At 40.3% G+C, this 26,734-nt stretch overlaps 1 protein-coding gene across 2 annotated transcripts in view; it reads right to left on the reverse strand.

Moving 5' to 3' along the window:
• Nucleotides 1–8,731: 8,731 nt before the first annotated feature.
• Nucleotides 8,732–26,734, reverse strand: part of grid1b (glutamate receptor, ionotropic, delta 1b) — a 462,710-nt gene continuing 444,707 nt past the window's right edge. The window contains exons 14-17 of one of the 2 annotated variants that reach the window (XM_084135166.1): nucleotides 24,346–24,512; nucleotides 19,782–20,022; nucleotides 18,051–18,189; nucleotides 8,732–11,690 (exon numbers count right to left, since the gene is read on the reverse strand). In XM_084135166.1, the coding sequence (XP_083991292.1) occupies nucleotides 11,293–11,690; nucleotides 18,051–18,189; nucleotides 19,782–20,022; nucleotides 24,346–24,512 (945 nt within the window). In that variant the 3' untranslated portion in view covers nucleotides 8,732–11,292. The remainder of the gene's footprint in view (nucleotides 11,691–18,050; nucleotides 18,190–19,781; nucleotides 20,023–24,345; nucleotides 24,513–26,734) is intronic. The other variant, XM_084135167.1, reaches the window with a different exon arrangement.

A 26,734-nucleotide genomic window follows, 5' to 3' on the forward strand; every position in this document is an offset into this window, starting at 1 on the left:
CATCATGCTTTGGGGGTGTTTTTCTGCACATGGGACAGGGCGACTGCACTGTATTAAGGAGAGGATGACCGGGGCCATGTATTGCGAGATTTTGGGGAACAACCTCCTTCCCTCAGTTAGAGCATTGAAGATGGGTCGAGGCTGGGTCTTCCAACATGACAATGACCCGAAGCACACAGCCAGGATAACCAAGGAGTGGCTCTGTAAGAAGCATATCAAGGTTCTGGCGTGGCCTAGCCAGTCTCCAGACCTAAACCCAATAGAGAATCTTTGGAGGGAGCTCAAACTCTGTGTTTCTCAGCGACAGCCCAGAAACCTGACTGATCTAGAGAAGATCTGTGTGGAGGAGTGGGCCAAAATCCCTCCTGCAGTGTGTGCAAACCTGGTGAAAAACTACAGGAAACGTTTGACCTCTGTAATTGCAAACAAAGGCTACTGTACCAAATATTAGCATTGATTTTCTCAGGTGTTCAAATACTTATTTGCAGCTGTATCATACAAATAAATAGTTAAAAAATCATACATTGTGATTTCTGAATTTTTTTTTTAGATTATGTCTCTCACAGTGGACATGCACCTACGATGACAATTTCAGACCCCTCCATGATTTCTAAGTGGGAGAACTTGCAAAATAGCAGGGTGTTCAAATACTTATACTTGGGTTTAGGTCTGGAGACTGGCTAGGCCACGCCAGAACCTTGATATGCTTCTTACAGAGCCACTCCTTGGTTATCCTGGCTGTGTGCTTCGATAATAAACCAGTGCTGTTCTCTACTATTCTCCCTTTTTTACCCAGTACCAAACCAGCTCAAGCATGCTGGTCTCGTACTCTGACTGCACAATCCTGTAATGCATTTTCTAAAATGTATCTGGAAGAACATCAACCTCTCACCTCGGACTCTGTTCCGTCTCACTTGAGTGTTGATGATCAAGTGCAACGGTTCAATAATAGATGTCATAATATCTTAGATGTTATCGCACCTCAAAAGCTCATTAATCGGAAATGCAAATCCCAACCATGGATAAATAATGTAATTCGGGAACTCAGACAGCAATGTCGTCAGTGTGAACGAAAGTGGAAGAAAGATAGGCTACAGGTATCATATGAAACACTGAAGGCCTCGTTACACAATTTTCAAAAGGCTGCCAAAATTGCCATCATAGCCCAAAATTCATACTGTTCTAGAATTTTATTTTCAACGATAGATTCAGTCTTAAACCCCCAGATGCAGATATTTCAAGAGGTTTCATTTTCATTATGTGAAAACTTTCTTAAGTATTTCCTAGATAAAGTTAAAGACGCACGGGTTCAATTATCTACAATGCCAAATTTCATTCCAGACCCCATATTATTCACTACTCAATGGAGCAATTTTGATAGTCTCTTTACAGACATGCAAAGAAATTGCTCTAAAATTAAAAAACACCTTTTCTCCCCATGATGTTTTGCCCTCACAATTCGTAAAACAAATTTTTGACACCATTGGATCTGATCTAGTAATAATAATAAACAACTGTCTTTTGAATGGGACAGTTCCCGACAGCTTTAAATTAGCTTCAGTATCACCGATCCCTAAGAAGCCTTCGCCTGATCCTTCAGTTTACTCAAATTTTCGACCAATCTCCAACCTGCCGTTTTTATCCAAAATTTTAGAAAAAATTGTATTTACGTAGATACAAAACTACTTGAATAGCAACGATATTTCAGATATCTTTCAGTCTGGTTTTAAAACCTTACATAGCACAGAGACTGCCCTTTTGAAAGTTTTTAATGACATCTTAATGTCCACTGATGCTGGTAACACCATGGCTCTAATAATGTTAGATCTCAGCTCTGTGTTTGATTTTGTTGATCATGGTATTCTCCTGTATCGCTTGGAGCATTACATCGGTTTAAGAGGCACTGTACTCGACTGGTTTCGGTCCTTCTTGTCTAACAGAAGATTCTCTGTTAATATAGGGAAGCATTCTTCAACTGTAGCACATGTTATATGTGGTGTCCCCCAGGGTTCAACCTTAGCACCGTTGCTGTTTTCATTGTACATGTTACCCATAGGTTCTATATTTAGAAGATTTGGAGTCTCTTATCATTGCTATGCTGATGACACGCAGCTTTACATACCATTTAAGCGCAATGACAGGTCTGCCATAAATCAATTGATGGAATGCCTTCAAGAACTGAAAGCATGGCTCAATAATAACTTTCTCCACTTGAATGACAACAAAACTCAAATAGTCCTGTTTGGGCCAACTAAGAACAATGATTTGAGCAATGTTGACTTGGGTTCTCTCACTCCATATCGTATCGTTTACTGCAAAGAATCTGGGTTTTATATTGGATAGTGGACTAAAATTTAACAAACAAATTAATACAGTTGTCAGTTCCAGTTTTTACCACCTCAGGAGATTAGCGAAAGTTAAACCATTCCTAAGCAGGAACAGTTTTGAGATCGTAATTCATGCTTTTATTTCATCACGGATTGATTACTGTAATTCACTATATCAAGGGCTGCCAGCTTCATCTATCCACCGGCTTCAACTGGTCCAAAATGCAGCTGCCGGTCTGCTTACGGGCATTCGCAAACGGGATCACATCACGCCTACACTACGCTCTCTGCACTGGCTACCTGTTCAGTATCATATTGAATTTAAAGTTTTGCTGTTTGTGTATAAATCATTAAACAATCTCGCTCCTCAGTACCTTACTGAGTTGGTTACAGAACACAAACCAGCCAGACTGCTCAGATCACAGACCAACTATCTGCTACGAGTACCCAGATCCAGATTGAAATGCAGGGGCGACAGAGCTTTTGCAATAGCTGGCCCCAGGTTATGGAACAATCTGCCATTACACATCAAAACAGCGTCCACAGTGTTGGAGATTAGAAGTCTTTTAAAAACCTATTTGTACTCTTGTGCGTTTAATGTCTTGTGAAAGTGATTGTGATTTCTTGTGATTTTAATTCTATGGGATGGACCTAGATATATCTTGTACAGCACTTTGGTCAACCAAGGTTGTTTTAAATGTGCTTTATAAATAAATTAAACTTAAACTTAAACTCATTTTCCTCACTGTATTTTTAAGACATCAGAAGCAGTATTGGTATCAGTGATACTGGCCTTCATTCATAAAAAGATGCCATTAAAAAAAATATTTACAATATACTGTCTTTGTTGTTTCTACATTAATTTGGAGATTAACTGTGAAATTATTACATTATGAAATTAAAAACTTATATTAAAAATAAGCTATCTTGTGCAATTATAACAAAATGATCCCAATATAAAAACACAAATACACTGAGTGAGCAAACATTTAGGTGAGATTTGCAATGGTAATTGAGCAATGTTTATATATGAATAAAAGCCTTAATTAAATATGTCATCATATAAAGTGATCTCTTCAGAAGAAATTACTGATTCCTAGATTTTCAATAGATGGACAATTTTTTTTTTAGATAATATTAAAAATATCTATATGACAGCAGGCGGTTCTTCCCTGTGGTATTTAAAATCGATGCATTTCAAGGTATTGTATCAAAGTATGTTTGAACGAAACAACAACAGCGTGAGCGTGCCGCTAGACGTAAAGCAGTTGTCCCCGTCTGTCGCCATGGTTACTATGGCAGTACAAGCAGAAACCAGGGATAACGCGGATATTACATCATTGACAGGCGTCAAGTTACAAGAAACGGGCACTATTTAAAATTGTGAATTTCTCTGAATGTATAAATTCTTGGAAACATTAAGGATAATGTAAGGACACAATTGAAAGAAATATATAACACTGTGCAAGTGGTTTTTGGTCATTTTTATACAAAATGTCTTATTAGGTATACTGTTTATATCTCTTCATAAATCCATTTACAATTTAAATGTCATATTAATTAGTTTTTTTTGTTCTGTGCAGAGTCCCTAGAATCTTTTTAGGTTTCATGCCACATCATCTTGAGGAAAGAAGACATGACTCATTTATTCTGGCTAACTTCTGTATCTTTTCTCTCCTGAAATTGTTTATGGTCACCTGACTGTTTTAATTAGTAGATTATCTCGTAGTCAGTCAGCTTCCACAGAAAAGGTGCTGGCATGGACATCACAAGGGAAGGGACATCACAAGGGAAGAGGCACCACAACTCATGACACCTGCATGACACCGAATGTTACTACTGTTGCGTATTTGGAGACTTTTTGAATCGTCCAATCAATCTGTCAGAATATTACAAATCTGTAAAGATGACATTCTCTGAGTCAGAATGGAAAGACACTGTTTCGTAAAATGACCCTGAAAATAACCACAAGAAAAAGTGATTATATTGTCCATACATATAGAGCACTTGGTGAGCAGACAAGCCAAGAAGAACAAGCAGGATTTCAGCAGAATCGGGGAAAGAATTCAATGTGGGAAACGAGGGACTTTTGATCAGCATTCATTGTATTCACTGGGCCGCCTTATGGAAAGCACTGGAGATGGATGATCAAGCTTCTTCAGGCAAACTACAACCAGTCATCCAGTCAAGTGCAGATCCGAAATGAGCTCTCTGAGGCGTTTACCATTCAGACTGGGGTCTGCCAGGGAGTCGTGGCTTCTCCTCTCCTCTTCAACATCGTGATGGATGCCATAATGAGAAAAGCATTCCAAAACATGCACAGAGTTCAGTACGCTGAGGACCATTTCATTACGGATTTAATGTTTGCTGGCGACAGCACCATACTGGCTAACGACGATGCCGAGGCCACGGATATCCTCCATGATATCGCCCGTGTCGCCCAGTCATACAGTCTCAAGATTAATGCGGACAAGACAAAAGTATTGACAACAGATGGATCGCCAGCCATAGTTAATCTCGATGGCAACCAAATCGAGCAAGTTCAAAAATTCAAATACCTGGGAATGATGGTACAAGAGAAAAAAACAGACAGTGGTCCACTCTTGAACTGGTCAAGCATCCGCTGCCTTTGCTTCCCTCAAGTGGTGCCTGTGGAAGCGAACCAACATCTAATCACAGACCCTAATGCCAGACCCTTACGCCAGATTGTACGAGTCTCCCTTCGTGACCACCTCCGAAATAAGTATATTCGTTGCCAATGTGAACATCAGCCAACAATCGAGGAGCAGATTAAGAAATGGCGACTGCAATGGTTTGACCACATATGTACAATAACTGACAGCAGGCTACCATTCAAACCCCTCTGGTGAGATCGACCTGCCCAGTGGAAAGTCCAACGAACAGAGCCAAAGAAAACGTGGATGAAACAGGTCAATGAAGATGTGAGAAATCAACGTCTCACTCTCAATGAAGCCAGGTCTGAGGCCATGGACCCCCTAGCTAGGGATCAAAGAAGAAAAGAAGAGCATGCAAAAAAAACCCCCAAAAAAACCAAAACAATCAACAACATTAAATGATTACTTAAGACTTAGAAACCATTAAAATTTATAAATAAATATGTAGCAGAAATGTCCTTTCATACATCACTTCTTACTCAGCTGCAGTATAGATTAATGTTTTCCTTGACCTCACCAGGTGTAGTCTGACATGATGCTCGAAAGAGACGGAATGAGTTATGCTAAACATGTTGCCGCCAGCACTGCTGTAGTGCTGTTAAATGAGTCTACCCCCCCCAAGATTACTGTCATAAACATGAGCCTCGTCTGAAAGGAAAAGGGGGAGGTGTTGCTGTAATTTATATCTTCAGTATTACTCAGAAGTCTAGTTTTAAATCTAATTATTTTTAAGTGTTGGTGCTTTATGTAACACTATCTAGTGTAAGTGATAAATCCAGTTTGACATTTGTGCTGGCTACTGTATACAGGCCACCAGGGCACCATACAGACTTTATCAAAGAATTTGCAGATTTTCTATCAGAGTTAGTAATGGCTGCAGCTAAAGTCCTAATTGTTGGTGATTTTAATATCTATGTAGATAATGAAAAAGACCGACTCTAAGACAATTCACCCTGAGAAAAATATATAAATAAATAAATGGGAAATTACAAGCATTGTAGTGCATTCCAAACCCGTTTTTCTGCTGTCCGAGGCACATTCAGGAAGGATAGCATTTACAATGCGATATGGTCACATTCATTTTTGACTGTTTTTAACTGAAAGAATGTCATTATAGCAATAGACTTAATTTTCATTAAATGATGGTACTCAATTGATGATAAGTTACGATGAATAATGAAGATACTTGAAATGTTCATCTAATTCATGCAATAATAACTGCATGAATTATTCTAATTATTTAAAAAAAAAAAAATTTGGTGGGGGGATTTTTTTATTTTTTTTATCATAATACTATATACCATGTATTAAAACAGGCTTACATAAAGGAACATGATATTAATGCATTTAGTTGTTTAGCGTTAATCAAGAAAAACATTTTTATTTGTTATTTATTCAGTCCCCTTAACCGCTTTTACTTATTATTATCATCATAATTGTTCAGGCAAACTGTATAAAAGCAAATTTACAGCATGGCTGTAATTACCTCATGCTTACAGCTGAATCACAGCCATGCTGATATATAGCCATATCACACGACTTCAAGTGTGAAATTTATCATTTATACGGTATATAAAATATTATCACACAAGGGCCGGTTGAAGCAGCAGGAAAGATGAGGCACAGATCACTTGTGACATTAACCCCATAGGGACAAGGGAGCCGGAGGGACAAGGGATACCGGCGGAGCTTCATGGATGACGGGCCACGGTGGTGGGCTGGGGCTCTATGGCTGCGGTGGGCTCAGGTATATGTTCCGCTATGGGTGTGTTAGGTGGCTGGCTGGGTTCTGGCGTAGAAGGATCCTCCTCACTCATGTCAATAGTGAGGAGGTGGCGCCGCAGGCGCACGTGACCGAGGTGAAGACATGGGCTTGTCAGACCGGGAAAGAGTCACTGTAACTGAGGACAATGGTGGAACTGGAGGGAAGGAAGAGCCCGACAGAGCCAGAGGGGTGGAGGGTTGAGGCACAGCTGGCGACTCAGAAGTCCGAAGCAGAACCAGAGTGATGATAGACCAAGAAGGAGCCTGAGGGATGAGGGAGCACGGCAGAGCCTGATGGATGACACACCAAGTTGGAGCCAAGGTGGAGACGATGGGTCAGAGGGCCGAGGTAGAGTCTGGGGCTCGGAGGCTTAACGCAGAGATAAGGGATCCACAGACCAAGGTGGAGCTGATGACTGGCAAGCTGAAAGCAGATCAGAGTAACACAGTCTCACCCCAAAACGTCACGTACTGACGGGTCTTGACCAAACGGCAACATACGACGAAAAGGGTACCCCTAAAACGTCCATATGTGACGATTCGGGTTATGGGTAGGTTTAGGTATGCGTTAGGGTACCGCTAGGAAGCGCTGCTGGTGCGCTTATGTCTTCGTCTCATATGGACGTTTTAGGGGTACCCTTTTCGTCGTATGTTGCCGTTTGGTCAAGACCCGTCAGTACGTGACGTTTTGGGGTGAGACCGGGTTGATCAGAGCAGCACCACAGGAGGAGCCGAGGGGCTGAAGGGAGAAAGCGGAGACTAGGCAGAGGAACTGGATGACTTTGGCAGAGGAGATGGGAGTGGGAGGCTGGGTGGGACCATCGTTGATGTAGGAGACTTGGAGCTGGGCAGAGCCAATGGCGATGAAGGAGACTTGGAGCTGGACGAAAAAAGGCTACTTGGTGCTGGACGATGAAGGAAACTTGGGACTGGACTGAACCAGTGATGAGGAAGATGACTTGGGATTGGACTGAACCAGCGGCGAGGAAGACAACTTAGAACCAGACGGGACCAGCAGAAACACCTTAAAACATTTTATCATCCAGCTCAAATAATAATTCAGTGGAGACCCAGCTTGTTGTGTGCACTTCAGTGATGGGAGTGTGGGCGGGGCCCCAATCCAGCCCCTCGAATTTGACTAATAATAGGTGTGTTCAACTTGAAGTGGCGCTGTGCAGGCCGATCAGTGTATGACATCAAACTGCTGCCGTCTGCTCTCTAATCGCGGTACTTTGATGTCATACATTGATGAACACACCTATTCCCTCTGCGACGGGATTGTGGGCAGGGCCCAAATCCATACCCTCAAACTCCACTAATATTCTGGGCAGGGCTCCAATCCATCCCATTGAACTTAAGAATCTTTGCCAACGTTCCAAAAACGCTGTGGCCATTTCCTCAAAAACGAAGCTAATTAATCCCATGAAGAAGGTTGTAACGACATTGTACCCTGATCTCCAGATTTTATTAACATTGTTGAGATTTCATATAAAATTTGGATATTTTTTGGGAAAGAATTATCATACATTTTGCTCAATTGATGGATAAGTTAAAAGTTATTTGGTATGTCGCTGCAATGGATATGGTCTTGCCTGGTTTCTTCTTCACAGTGTTATGGTGTTACGACCTTATAAAATATTATTTCATGTAATTTCCCTTATCAGACTGTGGTTGCATATCCTACACTTGATGAGCCATTAACTAATTTATTTCTGATGTTCTCAATTCAGGAACACAATGGTCCAAAAATATGAAGGAATTAGAAGATAGAAAGTACAAAAGCTTATTATGACGATTATGTATTACAAAGAGTCTGTATTATGTATCAAAGAGTCTGCTTCTATACTTAAGGCACATATATTATCAGTTATACCTTCAAATGTACCCTTACTGGCACCACCGAACATCAATATTTCTCCATATTACAATTGTAAAATTACTGAAGTGTCAAGCAAACAATGTAAACCATGTTTCTTTATTAAAGATTAAGAAACTCCAAGCAGCATATTCATAAATAAAATAAGAGTCTCCCTTAGATGTAATGTTACAGACTATGCTATGAAATTGTTATGTTTCATGGAAGATTGAATGTTTTTTCTCTGAAATCAAAGGGGCACAAGTGTAAGGCAGTGATGACACTTAACCCTACAAATTACACATCCTTACCACCACTGTCGGCATCTCAAAGCCACAGGTTGTGTTACACAGTGTAATATATCACTTTGGTTCACATTAGTAACTACTTGGACTTCTACAAAATATACACAACACAACCTTGAGTTTTGACTGACAAGCATGTGCAGGGTGAAATCTTCTCGGAAACTGGTCTATGTGCTCCACGCTGACAAATGTCCATTTCTTTGTGATTTGAACAACGTCAAATTTCAGAGGATCTGTGGAATGACAACAGGAAAATACGTACAGGTAGATGTAAATGTATAAGGTTGTTCTGGTTTAGGTCACAAACAACACGACTGAAATTCATAATTGGTCCGCACCTCCCAAAAAATGATAAAAAAAAAAAAAAAGAGTATGTGAAAGTTTAATTCTACAGTAAAAAAAAAATAATTCATATATGTGTTTGGAGTATTTAGAATTGCCTGCAAGAGATGTTTGTCAAGCTGTGGGCATACCAACATGGCTTCATTTACACCAGAGGGGTCTCCAACCCTACTTTTTTTTTTTTACAGCTACCATGCTGCAGAGTTCATCTCCAACCCCAATTAAACACACCTGAACCAGCTAATCAAGGTGTTTAGTGTTACTTAAAAATTACAAGCAGGTGTGTTGGAGCAGGGTTTGAAATTAAAGGCCCGCTGAAGTGCCTTGGAACTCGCAGCTTTGTATGATGCATTGACATCATTTCTACTGAAATAGGAAGTCATACTTGACAGCACCATGGAAGCGAATCCGAGCGCTGATGATATGCTGGATTCAATAGTAGAGGTGTGAAAAATTTCTAGCAATTTAATTCTTAACCAACGTATAGTTGGAAAACAGAGTAAAAGTCAAGCGTTTAGGCAACCGAACACACATCTCTAACACCTACTGCTCCGTGATGTGTCAACGGTCGTTTTGGCCAGGTGGTATTTAGAGCATAGGGAGTGGGATGCTTTAGATTCTAGAGAGCATTTGATTGGACAGAAGATGTGATGAGATTCTGAAGTCTGCGGTGATGTCATTAAAATCCGTGCTCCATTTTAGCGGAAGTGGGAGACTTATGTTTTGAATGCTTATATCTCCTAAATGTGAATTTTGTCATTGTTTTGGAACACACCATCTTATTCATAACCTTAAGGCTAACATATTCATACTAAAAGTAAAAAAAAAAACTAAAAAAAAAACTTACACTTTTATTTCAGGGGGCCTTGAAGTTTGCAGGAAGGTAGCTCTCCAGGAGCAGGGCTGGAGACCCCTGATTTACACCAATCACATATTCCCCTTGCAGCTCATTAAAACAAAAGATATCACAAACAAGTAAATTATGAAAACCATTTCATATACAAGTTTTTTTTTTTTTTTTTTGTCTATATAATCTGTGAAGTGTTGTACAGTAAAAAAAAAAAATGTCAAAAAAGCAACGATAATACAGCTCTTTCACAAACAACAGCATGAACTAGTTTAAAATGTCACTGATGTGATGCTGTTCTGTTATATTTCATCAATATAATTGTTCTCTCTGGGCTGGTTGTGCTCACGGATTGATGGTCTCAAACTTTGATTATCTGAAAGCACCTTCAAAATAATAATAGTAAAAAACAACAACTTAAAAACCCAAGCTTTCTTCAGTGCTGTTGCTATGATTGCAAAGTTTTAGTTTGTCCGTGATGACATTTCCACACAAGTCACTGCTATACTATTTCACATTTTGAATGGTTAGCCTTTGCTTGTTCTGTAAACCCATCAACAACATCAACACGATGCAAACACGTAAATCTTCATTAGTAATCAACAACCAAAACCATAAATTGAAGCAAAATTAAAATGGCCTCACTGTTTGCAGGTTGAAGAAGGTCTATCACTGTCAAAAAAGGGGGCATAATTATCAGCGCTCAGCTTTTGGGTTCCTACAGCTGTGTATGATCATCTAGTAACAAAACGTGGAGAGACATCTTTTATTTCGGCACTTAGAAAACAATCACAATGAATTTGAGTCTTTACCCATAGAGAACAAAATTCACAAAGCCATTCAAACAGTCGTTTTGAATTATGTTTATATGTCCTTTTTTGTTGTTCTTTTGTTTTTGTAACTCAACTTCAAAAATTGAGAATATTCAAAATACACTTTTACTTACTTTGCTCTTTCAGCATTTACAAATATGTACAAGAAAAAATTATTTCTCATGTTTTCTTTTTTTTTTCATAATAAAAATCTCTACGTATTTTTTTTTTTTCTTTTTTTTCTTTTTTTCTCTTTGTACACTGCCACAGTTTTCCAAGCTCCAACTGCACCTCGGCTTTCTTCCTTTGAAAAGCAAGTATGAGGCAGCCCATGGTGACGATGGCCTTAGATGGATGTACTATGCTCAAAAGCTTCTGGGATGGGTCCTCCTGGTACTGACTGGTAGGACATTGGCATGGGCGTCTTGGCGGGACTCTGTCGGAACAGGCCCCCGTTGGGAGCCCTGTGTTTGCATTGGATGGAGGGCATGGTGGAGCTGCTGAGAGGAAGGGGTAGGGTGCTGCCAGGACCCTGGGCCAGTGTCCGGCCCACCCCATGAGCTTGATCCGGGAGGAAGGTGCTCACAGACAGGCCCGTGCCCGGGTAGTCTCGCACAGCCTCCCGCTGCTGGCTGGGCGGCATGCTGCCGATGTCCAGGGCAGAGATCTCGATAGATGGTGCGGGGATCTGCTTGTGTGCCATGTCCTCGTCCATAAGACTGTTCATACGCCGATGCACCTGTTCCAGGTTCACCTCCTTGTCCTAGAGAGGGTGAGAAAAGAAAGGAGGGACAAAGAGGCTGAGATCTGCTGGTTCCAGGATGTTTTTTTTTGTTGTTTCTTTTTTGCTTTTAAGCTCCATGCAAGTAAGGCTTCAGTTACAGCAGGGTGTGTTGCAGCTGTATTTACTAAAAGGCCCAATTGGAAAGTTCAAATAGTTGGAAGTGTTTCAAATAGAATGTGCACCTTGAAATCAAATTTGGCCAGTGGGCATTTAAAATAATATTAATGCTTGAGTGAGACTAAAACTGCCATTACTATTAATATCAACAACAACATTAGTGCTGGAGCCAACCTGCATTTTATAACACATCAACATTAAAATCTATAGGAATTGTTATAATTGCTAAAATGTCTGTTAAAGCACAGCACAAAGAATCTTCGAATTCTGTTAATGATATAATTAGCTACCCAAATAACAACACATCTGCATTAATAGCACAAACATTTGATAGTAACACTATTAAAGTTGCACAAGTACTGTATTTACCTTTTTGTTTATTTATAATTCATCATTTTGTTAGTGTGAATACTAATGAACAATCCAAAAGTGTTAAATCCAGATCTAGATAAACACAATAGACAATAGGATGCATGTCCAGGGGCCTAAAATCAAGCTATGGTATGTTATGCACATAGAAAGGAAGCTTCACTTTCTATTTTACATTCAGGTAATTTGCAGTATCATCGTACAATTACGCTGTATTTAAAAAGCTAATTCATATCAGACCAAAAGAAATACCATAATAACCAAGCAAGGTGTTGGTCATCTTTAAGAAAAGTATTTATTTTATATAACATTATCTGCAGTGTTATGTGGTTGCTTTGGTTTTCTAGGTAGGTGATATGTGATTACTCACTGCTCCAAGTCAGAGATCACCCCTGAATCTTAATGATACCATAAACGAGTATGTTTACATATGCACCAACTATGCAATTTTCCATTAATATGACTCTTATTAGGAATTGTGGTGTTTTTTTTTTTTTGTGTTTTTTTGCAGTTATTTACCACAATGTACACCACACAAATTAAAACTTACATTTACATTATGAAAATAAAAAGTAAGTACAATAATCAACATTTTAAGTGGATCAAAACCTTTCAAAGTTATTCATGAATTTTGAGCAATACCCATTATTGTCTTAGGACAACTTTGATGAATTGTTTTGATCCACTTCAGATGTTGACTACTGTAGATTGAAGTTGTCTCTGTTCTTGTTTTTGACTTAAAATATATTTGTAGCATACTTATTTAAGCATAATTATTGTCTTTGGCCAGTGGTGTCAAATTATTATTCACCTCAGTTTAAAACATCTACTGTAGATTATAATATCTAGAATACATTGTATGATACATTGGGGTAAAGCTAAATGGAGCACATGGGATTTATTAACTTTATTCACCACAAATAAATTATTGTGACTAATTTTATCTGCATGTTAAAATAGGTCATAGATTAATTAATCTAAAAACCAGTCCAGTCCCGAAAACCAGTCATAGATTAATTCATAATAATTCATAGGTAATTCATAGATTGTTATAGTTTTTGTAACCATCCAAAAGAAATACAGATTGGCTCCAGAGTCCCCGACTGTCACAGGTCACATACTGTTACACCTATTTGTTAAGCTCTCACAACAAAAAAGCTTTTGGGAGGGATAGGGCAGAAGTTAGATTTGGAATGGCAAAGTAACTGCACTGTGTAAATTAGTCTGTCAAGTTAGGTTGAAGAATATCTTTCATTACAAATATTTTCTAGCAGATACATGCTCCACACATTCTCACAATCCATCGCATCATAGTTCAGTACTCCTTCTTAACTAATGAAGAATGAGGTGGAATTGCAAAAAAATGACTTGCATTTTTTTAATCAATGCAGACTGCTACCGAAAAAAGTGAACTCAAGGAAAAGAAAATAAATAGTGCATATTCTAAACTACACACTCAATTATGTTTTTTTCCGAAACACATCTGGTTTCTGTCAGGCTATAGCCACATTTTCATTGCTTCCAACAGAGAGTTGCATGGGTACTGTGAGGAATTCAGATTATTTGGGGATGCAAGATTTTCAGATCCGATTAGCGCTTTTGGATGCGCTGAATGTGTGACTAGGCAGTATGTAGTCTAAGCCTCAGACGTCATGCCCACGGACTGTTGGCTGAACGTCTGATGCATAGGCACACAAAATTGGAAACACTTTTGTTTTCAAAATTTTGAAGTCATCATTTGATTGGTTGAATTCAGGATCATCAACAGGATTTCCGGTAGATGTGTGTGTGGCATTTTTTTTTACAGTCCGCCCGGAAACAAAGCCGGCGTCGCACAAAACTCCCTCATAGAAAAAGAAAATCGTCATGTTTATATCTGTGACAATGAGCGGTTATCAGGATTAATCCTAAATGCTGGATTTCCAAAAGTATGTGAAGTTCAGGGCATAGATTCTTTAAAATACATCTTAGAGTTTTGCACACCGTTCTGTTATCATAGGGACATCGACTTTACATTTTCATATTCCTAAAGATGATGTGGAACACAATAAACTGTGATTGATTGTTTTACATGTCGGTCAGACATTCTCTTGGGCAGTCCTTTGCCAATGAAAGCTGCTTTGGAGTCCAGACCTTCTGCCGTCATGTCTGAAGGTCTGGCTATGCAAGACTAGGCAATATGTGACTTCCAGACGAGATGCAATATTCCCCCCCCCCCCAAAAAAAAGCATGTACAAAAAGTGAGTTACCAACTCTTCTTTATTTAAAGGTTAAGTTCACCCAAAAATGAAAATTCTGTCAGTAATTACTCACCCTCATGATGTTCCAACCCCGTAAGACCTTCGTTCATCTTCGGAACACAAATTAAGATATTTTTGATTAAATCTGAGAGCTGGCTCACTTCTCCATAGGCTTCTAAAGACATTATAACTTGCTGGCCCAGAAAATGTATTAAATACATCGTTAATATAGTCCAAGTGACTACAGTGGCTCAATCTTAAGTTTATAAAGCGACGAGAATACTTTTTGTGCGCAAAAACAAACAAAAATAACAACTTGATTCCACTTTTCATTTCCTTCTCTCTGGGCCTCGAGTTAGTTCACGTAGTGTTTAAGTGTAGCGCTTCTGTGTTGCATGTCACCACGTAGGCTCACTATTGGCCGACGCTGGTCATGTGTGTGATACGTGGTGACGTGCAACACAGACGCGCTACGCTTAAACACTACGTGAAAAGACTCGAGGCCCAGAGAGAAGGAAATGAAAAGTGGAATAAAGTCGTTATTTTTGTTTGTTTTTGCGCACAAAAAGTATTCTCGTCGCTTTATAAACTTAAGATTGAGCCACTGGAGTCACTTGGACTATATTAACGATGTCTTTAATGCATTTTCTGGGCCAGCAAGTAATTACTGACAGAATTTTCATTTGTGGGTGAACTAACCCTTTAACTTTATCCTAATCACCTTCTACTAATGGAAACTGAATGGTTAAAGTTTTTTTTTTTTTTTTTTTTTTTTTTTTATCTACACACAATTAGTGTACCAAGATGCTGCTAACATACCATGAATTTCTGATACATTATGCTCACACCAAGATTTTTGGAGGTCACTTATGGAGGTCCTATAAAGGACAGATACACCAGTGTATCTATTACATTTTCAGTCATTCCACCATAGTCAATCAGGAGATGGTAAATTATGACTTGTGAATTGTATCAAAATATTCCAAAGTGTGAATTTGAGTCCTGTTTTTATTATGATATTGTGATTTCCCTGCTTCTTACACAAGAGGAGGAAATCATAAAGGTCGGAGATCTGAACGAGATCGGTCCACTGGTTAACAGTTATGTCGTCCCATTGCGCAAAGTCCCATGACTTTTTTTGACGCGCATTGAGGAATTTATTCGATAAGCTGAATGTGTTTCCATCGTAGTTTATGCACGTTTTCTTATTGGATAAAAAATATTTTTTTTGCAAGAATTTTTGCACAACTTGGCATTTCCATCCACCGTTTTTAGCGCAATTTTCCAACGGACAAAATTGCGATTGTTAACTCATGATTTCTGTTCTGTCTGTGCGCACCAATCTTGCACTTCTATCTCCTCCTCAACCAGACCACCTAGAGACTTCGGGTTTTCGGCATTATGTTAAGGAAGGTCTAATCTCGGGAACGCACACAAAAAAAAAAAAAAAAAAAAAAAACATAAAAAGATTTACTATCTCTTAGTGTTGTGATCCCATGACGTCAGAAAATTGCGCTAAAACACTCACTGAGTTTTTATTACTTGTTTATGCTATATCCCAAAATTGACTGAATTTGTTTCTTTTGATTTTAAAAACCTTTTGATCTAAATGCTCTGCCTTTGATGCTTGAAATATGTTTTGTAGATAAACATAAATTGGGTCTACATTAATTACTTTTCTAAACTAAAATTCTACATTTATTTAAAGGATTTGGAGTTGGAGCAGATAGTGAAGGAAGCAACCAACAAGTGTCCAGCAAACATGAGAACTTAAAATCTATTTAAGCCCCAGCATGATTTTTTTAATGCAACCATTATTTTGGAATTTATCACATTATATCCATGGCGACATGTCAAGCTTGTCACGTGACACACCACAGCCACAATAGCACTGTATCAACAGTTTTTTTTTCTTCTTTTTTTTTCTTCTTTTTATTGAAAATATTGACAAACTAGTTAACTATATTGTAATTAATATCACAATTCTCAATTATATTTAAGTAAATGTATTTTGTCCTTTAAATACCTTTATAATGATCATGTTAGTTGATCTATAACAGATGATGGGAGCTGCCATGTTAGTTTGTGGAATTACAACATCAATTAAAGCTATGGTCTACGATTTCAAAGATTGTTCATTATTAATAACCTCGTTTAGATGCTGGTTATGGTTCTACAGTACAATCCTAACAATATGAAGAGAAAAAAGAATGAAAAAAATCCATTCACTCTATTGGGTGTACAGCTGCAGAGAAGTTGACCAATGTAAGCTGTCCGGCCGGACAGCTTACATTGGTCAACTGCTCTCATCCAATCCCCCGCTCCACTTGAAACTCCACGTGGCGCTCGCGTCTCCACCCCACCCCGCCCCCCTCCTGCGACATGAAATTTCGTGGGCAAGCAGCTGACAGTCTATGGTAGCTAGCAAAGTAGCATCAGCTCAGCAGTGGAGATTTGGGACTGAAAACCGACACTGACACGGCTGACTTTTTGTTGAGCAGGTAAGCATTTATTTATACTTTTATGGTGTGAGGTGTTACATAAATAGCTTTTTATCAGTCTGACAACATGCTCATGCTGCCGGTCGGCATTGGAATGTTAGCCGTTTAGCATCGCCTATCACGGGTCAAAGTAATTATATTTCTTGAAGTGCTTCAATATATTTCAGTAGGCCTAGCGGGTTTCTGTTCGAGCCGATCGGAATTTGAACAAGATGCGCTGTTTACTACCGGTGATCACAGCTTGACTGAGTGACGTTGTTCAGGTCGTTTCCCGGTGGGAGGGGTCAGGTAGCACAGAGGGGAGGGGGGTGTCTGTGTGGAGGGGCGGGATGAGTTTTTTAAAACTTCCCAGCCGTCTCAGGCTTTCTCGACCGATTTTCAACATCGTAGACTACAGCTTTAATCCACTTATCCAAAAAGTCATGAAAGTAAGTGGCCAGTGAATTGTAAACTTTATAGTTACTTACACAATGTGTATCTGATATGAATCTGCATTTGTCTATCTCTGACTCAGCAAACTTTTGACTAATTGTGTATCACAAACTCTACAACACCTATTCAAAATGGAGAAGTAATAATCTTTCTCATCCTTGCTTCTTTTTGCAGGTATGCAAATGCATTGTGCATCATTTTAAACACAATTATGAGATGTTTTAAGTGTTTAGTCATTTAAATTTTATGGCGATTACATACATACATCACTGATTCATGAAAGAAATCCACACTAATTAAATCATCACTGCCACAAGTAGTGGAATTCGTATTGAAATATGTTCATAATCATGCTGCATCTGGCTTCATGCCACGACATATAAATGGCACCAATTAAACAGCATAAGTGTTCTTAACACTCATTTTGACTGAACTGGAAAATCATTTATCATCATTAATGTGGTATTGTGCTAATTGTTTAAAAAAAAAGAAGTTGTTCAAAGTAGGAATAGCAGGGGCGTCATTCTAAACCCAACAGAACAACAAGGGAGATGAATCTGCTAAATGAGACAACTAAAACGCAAAAAAAAAAAAAAAAAAAAATAATGTTAGATGGATTCTACATCTGGTCCTGTTAATTCTCAGCCAATCAAAGAAGAGGCCTACGATTCTATTCTGACCTGTGTCAATAGCTTCTGCTTCATCCCAGTCTCTTTCTCTGTCTGTCCAAATGTCCTTGCTCCCCTCCGATGAAGCAGTAGCAATATCATTATATGTCAATGGACCAGAAACCCTTGCCAGTCTGTAATCCTTAGTAACCTGCATGAGATCATAAACAAATGAAGAATAAATGTAAAATAGAAAATATAGAGATAAATAAATCCATAAAACTTGTCCACATTGACATATACTGTAATTGCAACAGGAGGTCACACAGTAAATTACTAGGGATTATTGACTGTTTGGGGTTGGATTTATGATCTTTTGGGGTGGCTCTTTTTTAGGATAACTGAGCAGACAGACTCATGCAAGCATCCAATTTGCCCACACTTTAGTTTACGGATCCACATCAACCCTGTTTCAGTTTATTACATGCAGTTTCCATTGGCAGTGGATGAGGCTTTGGTATAAAAAAGAGGTTGTAAACTGAAGTAATTATTCAGATATTTAGAAGTAGGTGATTTGACTAGAACAGTAGATACTTAATTGCCATCTTTAAAGCATGTTTATGGATATAAAGTGTTGTCTAAAACACTAAAAAAAAAAAAAAAAAAAAAAGATTACATTAAAAGGTTACCAAATATCTAAGGAATTTTCTAGTATAGAAAACTGGCTGCATGGAATCATTTTTACTATTTTGCCACTAACAAGATGCATTCTGTAATTCTGTATATAAGGTGAAAATATCTGGCATTCATTTGCATGTTCAAATAATTGAACATGATTTAACCCCAGTAGAGCATTCTGGAATGCAAAAAGAGCATACAATTATTACTTTGGATTCAAAGAAAAATGTAATTGGTGGAATATATTAGCTCTGTTTCAAAACCTTTTGAGCTGTTGGCTCAGACAGATTTCAAAGCATCATAGGTGCCACAATGTAAAAGCTGTTCCAAAATGTATGATTAGATACCTCCTTTTGGCCAAAATCTAAAGCATTATTGCATTTATCATTTACAGAGATGACATTCTTAGAATGCAGTGCAATGAGCTCATTGAAAAAATCCATCCAAGATATCCATCTCTTGACAAGTTGAGAGAAACGTTAGATATATTGCATTCAATACCGAAAAGTATCAATAAAATTACTCAATATTTGTGTGCTATATATTTTATGCTTATTAGAGTATATATATATATATATATATATATATATATATATTTTTTTTTTTTTTTTTTTTTTTTTTTACTTACAAATATGCTGAATTGCAATAAGGGAATTAAATGTGACAAGGTCCAAGCTCCAAGAGCCGAACTATTGTATTGCTGCACAGAGTTGGTGCCTATTTAGAGTGTTTTAGATCAATCATTGCGGATCTATTTCAGTTTAGGATGCTACCTTGGAAGATAGTTACCTATAAAGACAGTACACAGCAGCTCTCTAGGCTTTGAAGCAGAGCTTTTGCCTTCTGAAATGGTCTAAACTCCACATTCACACCTTGTTAGTAATTGTGACATTCTAATCCATAAAACCTGCTCAATCAAGGGCACTCTGCACACCCCAAGCAAAAATAAAATCTGTTGTTATGTTTAATGGACGGGGGACCAATTTTGATTTCATCAGGGCACACCTATAACTGTGTGTACTGGAGCTCGACTAAATCGGGGCTCGCGTCTGCTGCGGGATCCTTAAAGTAGAGTGTGGCAGTGTCCTCTCCCTGCTCTGTCTTCCGCGCCCTGAGCTCGGTCACCTCTTTGGGCTGCTCTTGCCGGCAGCGATTGCTGTTCCACCACATTTCCAGGGCGGCCACCAGACAGGCCAACAGGAGCCCCGCTGCTAGGATGCAGAAGACGCCGGCGAAGCTATGCAACTTGAGCGAGCGACCATCCGGTTGGGCATTACTGTGGCTGTTGAGGTCGCAGCGGCCAGTCCGAGGCCACCACTTTTGTTTCAATACATCCAGGTCTCCTTTCTCCTGCAGCTCCAGAATCCTGTGAGGGATGACAACAGAGTGTACTTATTTCATGTTAAGTTTTTACATATGTCTCCTTTATTTCCTCTCAAATATTCTGAATGCAGCCTGTGCATTTTAGCCAGTTAGAAAACTTGTAGGTGCCTCTGCCAATAGCACAAGCCAATAGCAGCGCTGTTTTTTATTGTTTTGTTTTTTACCAATGGCAAATGAGGGAGTGTTTGAGATACTGTTTGGAAACAGTAATTAGTGGTATTTGCCAAAACAAGCTTCCACCCAGAACAACCAAAATTATCTCACAGCAAAATATAACTTTTTTAGGATGATTTCATATGAATTTGTTTTTCATATCAATTGGCAACCACCCAGCAACACCTTAGAAACTATCCATTACACCATTGGAGCTGCAGGGCAATGACCTAGCAAACACACAGAACACCTTTTCATGCATGGTGAAACAACACATTTTCTTCCAAAAAATATAGTTATTTTTTTGCAATTCCGTTTGGTGCCACTAAATGCAAGTAAATTACTGCTACCTTAGTTAATGTCAACATTTGATACATGTGATTGTAATGATATAAATAGACATGGGAAGGTAAGGACATGTGTATGTAAAGAAAAAAAAATGTCTCCCTGTTGTCACAGTTAAGGGCCCCTCTACAAATAATAAAGGTTTTTCAATTTCTTCAAATGAAAAGCGTCAACACAGAAACACGCAATGGGGCTGCCAAAAGACCATATAGCGATGGAAAACAAAGCAAAAGATGAATTCTTCACTTAAGCAGAGATGACATTATGGTTCACTGTGTAATAACCTGCAAGCTTCTTCCCAGCTGCATCAGAGTACATTTCCACCAGTCGCCCTAGGCCTGTTTTTTCTTGGTTTGGAATTGGGGAACAATTATAATTATAAGATATAAGATTATACAAGATCTTGCAGTTATTAGTAAATGGCCTACAAATGGCCTTATTTTTTTAGATAAAATATAATGTTACAATATGCCTTTTCTATTGAGATAAGAATGTTACGTTTTTATCTGCAAACATCACAAGTGTTAGGTATTGCTAGTGGTTGGGTCATGTTAACATATTCTAGAAAGATCAATAATGAGTGAGAGAGAAGGCAACAGAAGATCACTACACAGCTTTATGAAATCCAGCAGCAATACAATTTTACAGTCTTAATTAGTTAGAGAGATTAGTTACCCCCTCCTTGAACTGCCACCTTAACGTGGTGGAGGGGTTTGAGTACCCGAATGACCCTAGGAGCTATGTTGTCCGGGGCTATATGCCCCTGGTAGGGTCTCCCAAGGCAAACAGGTCCTAGGCGACGGGTCAGACTAAGAGCGGTTCAGAAACCCCTTATGAAGAAATTAAATCCAAGGACCGTGACGTCGCCTGGTATGGCGCAGCCGGGGCCCCACCCTGGAGCCAGGCCTGGGGTTGAGGCTCGTATGCGAGTGCCTGGTGGCCGGGCCTTCCCCCACGGGGTCCGGCCGTGTTCAGCACGAAGGAGCGACGTGGGGCCGCCTTCCCGTGGGCTCACCACCAACAGGAGGGACCGTAAGGGGCCGGTGCTTAGAAAATCGGGCGACAGTCGAAGGCGGGGGCCTCGACAGCCCGATCCCTGGACACGGAAACTAGCTCTAGGGACGTGGAACGTCACCTCGCTGGCGGGGAAGGAGCCTGAGATTGTGCGTGAGGTTGAGAGGTTCCGACTAGAGATAGTCGGGATCACCTCTACGCACAGCTTGGGCTCTGGAACCACACTCCTCGAGGGAGGATGGACTCTTCACCACTCTGGAGTTGCCCATGGTGAGAGGCGTCGGGCTGGTGTGGGTTTGCTTATAGCCCCCCAGCTCAGCTGCCATGTGTTGGAGTTCACCCCGGTGAACGAGAGGGTCGCTTCCCTGCGCCTTCGGGTCGGGGATAGGTCTCTCACTGTCGCTTGTGCCTATGGGCCAAACGGCAGTGCAGAGTACCCGGCCTTCTTGGAGTCTCTGGGAGGGGTACTGGAAAGTGCTCCGTCGTTTTACTGGGGGACTTCAACGCCCACGTGGGCAACGACAGTGACACCTGGAGGGGCGTGATTGGGAGGAACGGCCCCCCTGATCTGAACCCGAGTGGTGTTCAGTTATTGGACTTCTGTGCTAGTTACAGCTTGTCCATAACAAACACCATGTTCAAGCATAAGGGTGTCCATTGAGGAAGCAGAGGCTGAGGGCTCAGAGGTGGACTCGTCCATCACCCAAGCTGAAGTCACCGAGGTAGTCAAGAAACTCCTCGGTGGCAAGGCACCGGGGGTGGATGAGATCCGCCCTGAGTACCACAAGTCTCTGGATGTTGTGGGGCTGTCTTGGCTGACACGCCTCTGCAGCATCGCGTGGCGGTCGGGGACAGTGCCTCTGGGATGGCAGACCGGGGTGGTGGTCCCTCTTTTTAAGAAGGGGGACCGGAGGGTGTGTTCCAACTACAGGGGGATCACACTTCTCAGCCTCCCTGGGAAAGTCTATGCCAGGGTACTGGAGAGGAGAATACGGCCGATAGTAGAACCTCGGATTCAGGAGGAACAGTGTGGTTTTCGTCCAGGCCGTGGAACACTGGACCAGCTCTATACCCTCTACAGGGTGCTGGAGGGTTCATGGGAGTTTGCCCAACCAGTCCACATGTGCTTTGTGGATTTGGAGAAGGCATTCGACTGTGTCCCTCGCGGCGGCCTGTGGAGGGTGCTCCGGGAGTATGGGGTCCGGGGTCCTTTACTAAGGGCTGTCCGATCCCTGTACGACCGAAGCAGGAGCTTGGTTCGCATTGCCGGCAGTAAGTCAGACTTGTTCCCGGTGCGTGTTGGACTCCGGCAGGGCTGCCCTTTGTCACCGGTTATGTTCATATTTTTTATGGACAGAATTTCTAGGCGCAGCCAGGGGCCGGAGGGTGTCAGGTTTGGTGACAACATGATTTCGTCTCTGCTCTTTGCAGATGATGTCGTGTTGGCCTCATCAAGCCAGGACCTTCAGCATGCACTGGGACGGTTTGCAGCCGAGTGTGAAGCGGCTGGGATGAGAATCAGCACCTCCAAATCCGAGGCCATGGTCCTCAGTCGGAAAAGGGTGGCTTGCCCACTGCAGGTTGATGGAGAGTTCCTGCCTCAAGAGTTTAAGTATCTTGGGGTTTTGTTCACGAGTGAGGGAAGGATGGAACGGGAGATTGACAGACGGATCGGTGCAGCTTCTGCAGTAATGCGGTCGATGTACCGGTCTGTCGTGGTAAAGAAAGAGCTGAGCCGCAAGGCGAAGCTCTCGATTTACCGGTCAATCTACGTTCCTACTCTCACCTATGGTCATGAGCTTTGGGTCATGACCGAAAGGACAAGATCCCGGATACAGGCGGCCAAAATGAGCTTTCTCCGCAGGGTGGCTGGGCGATCCCTTTGAGATAGGGTGAGAAGCTCGGTCACTCGGGAGGAGCTCAGAGTAGAGCCGCTGCTCCTCCACATCGAGAGGGGTCAGCTGAGGTGGCTCGGGCATCTGTTCCGGATGCCTCCTGGACGCCTTCCCTGGAAGGTGTTCCGGGTGCGTCCCACTGGGAGGAGACCCCGGGGAAGACCTAGGACACGCTGGAGAGACTATGTCTCCCGGCTGGCCTGGGAACGCCTCGGTGTCCCCCCAGAAGAGCTGGAGGAAGTGTCTAGGGAGAGGGAAGTCTGGGGATCTCTGCTTAGACTGCTGCCCCCGCGACCCGGCCCCGGATAAGCGGAAGAAGATGGATGGAATAATTAGTTACAAGTGATTTTGTGCAGCTTTAGACAGTCTGCTGGCATCTGTTACATTCACAAAGGGATCAATTTGTAATGAGTCTAAACTAAACCCAAGAAACAACAGTCAAATCAAAGGTTTGTGTGGAATAAAGAATGGCTGTGAATTGTGGGAGATTCAAAGCACCTGTGAAATAGCAAGTCATTTATTTGGTAATTGGAACACATATTTAATGATAAAAAATAAAAATCATATTTCTGCAGAACATGATATGGCTTCCTTGAACACATACAAAACAACAACAACTGAATATATGTTCTCTCATTAAATAAGAAATGTGTGGATATTTTGTCTTGTTCATGTTTTGCATGAAACAGAGTTTTTCCAGTAGCTAGAGTACAAACTCTTCACCATACAAGTTATTAAATTCTCAGAAGCATGGCCAACTTGTAATAATTATGACAATAGCTTTCACAAACTCCAGTCCAGAGAGTGCCTGACTCCATACATACTCTATACACCATCTGCATGTTATTCTTTAAGAGGTAAAAAATATATAGTTTAGTTGGAAGACAGGTAATACGCACTTTTGGGAGATGAGGTCTCGATAAGGACTCCCATGTTGCATGGCTATGCCGTAGCCTTTGCTGCTCATGCTGTTGCCGGATACAGTGATGGTGCAATCGTCATCTGTCAGTGCCGCATACTCCACCACAGCCATGTCCCACAAAAATGCATAAGGTCCTTTTTTGGCCTGCAGATAAAAGATATAACTTCATTCAGAGATTTCTGACAACATGCTCAAATAATCATCTTTTAAGGGTGTACAGTCTAACATTGCAGTCTAAAGGCCCATTCACGGCAAGAACAATAACTATAACGATACCTATATTACTGTTAACCCAATATGAGATAACTTTTTATTATAAATGCATGCTGCAGTTATGTACATTTAAAGCACACTGCTTTAAGTGCTCAAGCTTTTTATAGTTGGGTGTTTTCTGATTGGCTGTCAATGTTTTTATCATTCATCAGCTGAAAAAAAAAGCTTTTGTCTTTTGTTATCATTATAGCTGTGGTGTCGACTTCCCTATTCTCACTGAATTAGAACTATTATTAAAAAATTATAGTTATAGTTACCTTTATAGTTATATTTAATGTTTTTGACTAGTTACAGTTATAGTTATACTAGACTGTTATATTTATTGACTGGTAGGCCTTACAATGGATCATTATACGTTCTATACTCAAAAGTTATTATTGTTTAAGTGTTTCATCATTGAAATCACACTCTGGAGGCTAATCTTGACTAATCTATTGAGTTCTTTTCTCATTAAAAGGTGCTTCATTGATCTCAACCTGCCCTCATTGGCTGATTCAAAGGATTTAACATTCTCAACTCATTAGGCACTCTAAAAGTTTCTTCCTCAAACTCTTCAGTCTTCCTCTTTTCAAAGTTGTCTTCTTTGATTTTCTCAAGGGTGGTGCTAGGATTCCACTGAAATTCTTTAGAAAAAAAATAAAAATACACACACAAAATGCATTTTTATGGCTATACAAGCTAACACAATCATTTTAAAACCAGGTTTTCATGTTTTATGGGGACTTTCCATAGATCATTTTGCATACTGTATAAAACTGTTCTATCCTTTAACCATAAACCTATCCCTAAACCTAACCATCACAGAAGATTTTCTGCATTTTTAGATTCTATAAAAAAACTCACTTAGTATGATTTATAAGCTGTTTTCGTTGTAGGGAACAAAAATATTCCCACAACGTAGGGTTTAACAGGACCACCCGTACACACACACACACGCACGCACGCACACACACACACACACACACACACACACACACACACACACACACACACACACACACACACACACACACACACACACACACACACACACACACACACACAGGGATTTCAGATATTGCCATCTTTGTAGGGACATTTTGTCCCCATAACGCAGGGTTTACCTGGACCACACACACACAAACACAACACACACGTTGGGTTTCCATGTTTTATGGAGACTTTCCATAGACATAATGTTCCCTTTCGAGGGAACTCTTCACTGCATCAGAAGTTGACACTATGGAAACACCTCTGTGTGATTGCGTCTTGAAGCATGTGTGAAATCAATTAAATGACATGGCAAGATGTCATGCTGTAGTGTGTGAAGTCAAGACCAAACAATGTCAGCTTCTGTGGCTTCAGCAAGCGCTGTGTGTGAATTGTCTGTCTCATTTATTGTTTGTGTGTCCCGTTGGTCCCGTATATATATATATATATATATAAAATGGCGAGCAAACAGCAATTTATGCTACATCATACATCTACATCACAGCAAACGTTACATGCTACATCATGGGTGGGGATACACACAATTTGTTGATGATGTGTTGATGTTATGTTGTTAAACTGTATATTCTATCCCCTAACCCTACAATCACAGATAACTTTCGGCATTTTTACATTTTCAAAAAACATAATTTAGTATGATTTATATTCTCTTTTCATAATGGGGACCAATATATATTTCTTTTTTTATAAGGGGGCCCTACAAATCCCCTCTTTACCATGTACATGAATTCTTCATTACAGGCTTACAAGATGCTAAAATGTACCCATTTCTAGACATGCCACCCACCCATCAAAAAAAAAAAAAAAAGCTCACAGCAGAATTGTGTCTAATACTTTTTGGATCAGTTCAGTCTCTGATTAATTAATGTCCAGAGCTCAGAATATTCTAGAATTCATTTGGCATTTGCTCTAGCCATAAACACCATACATCACTGTGAAGTGTGGAAGTGGAGGAAAAGGTGTCTGCCATGTTAACCGTTGTACGTTGAATATTTGATGACAACAACTGACTTGCCAAAAATCTTATTGTAATAGACTGAATTTGGATGCAAATTATAGATCAGTAAAGTTGAAAGGATTATACAAAAAGATTATGCCAAAAG

This window comes from Abramis brama (genome assembly GCF_963993115.1).
Source record: "Abramis brama genome assembly, chromosome: 14".
NCBI lineage: Eukaryota > Metazoa > Chordata > Actinopteri > Cypriniformes > Leuciscidae > Abramis > Abramis brama.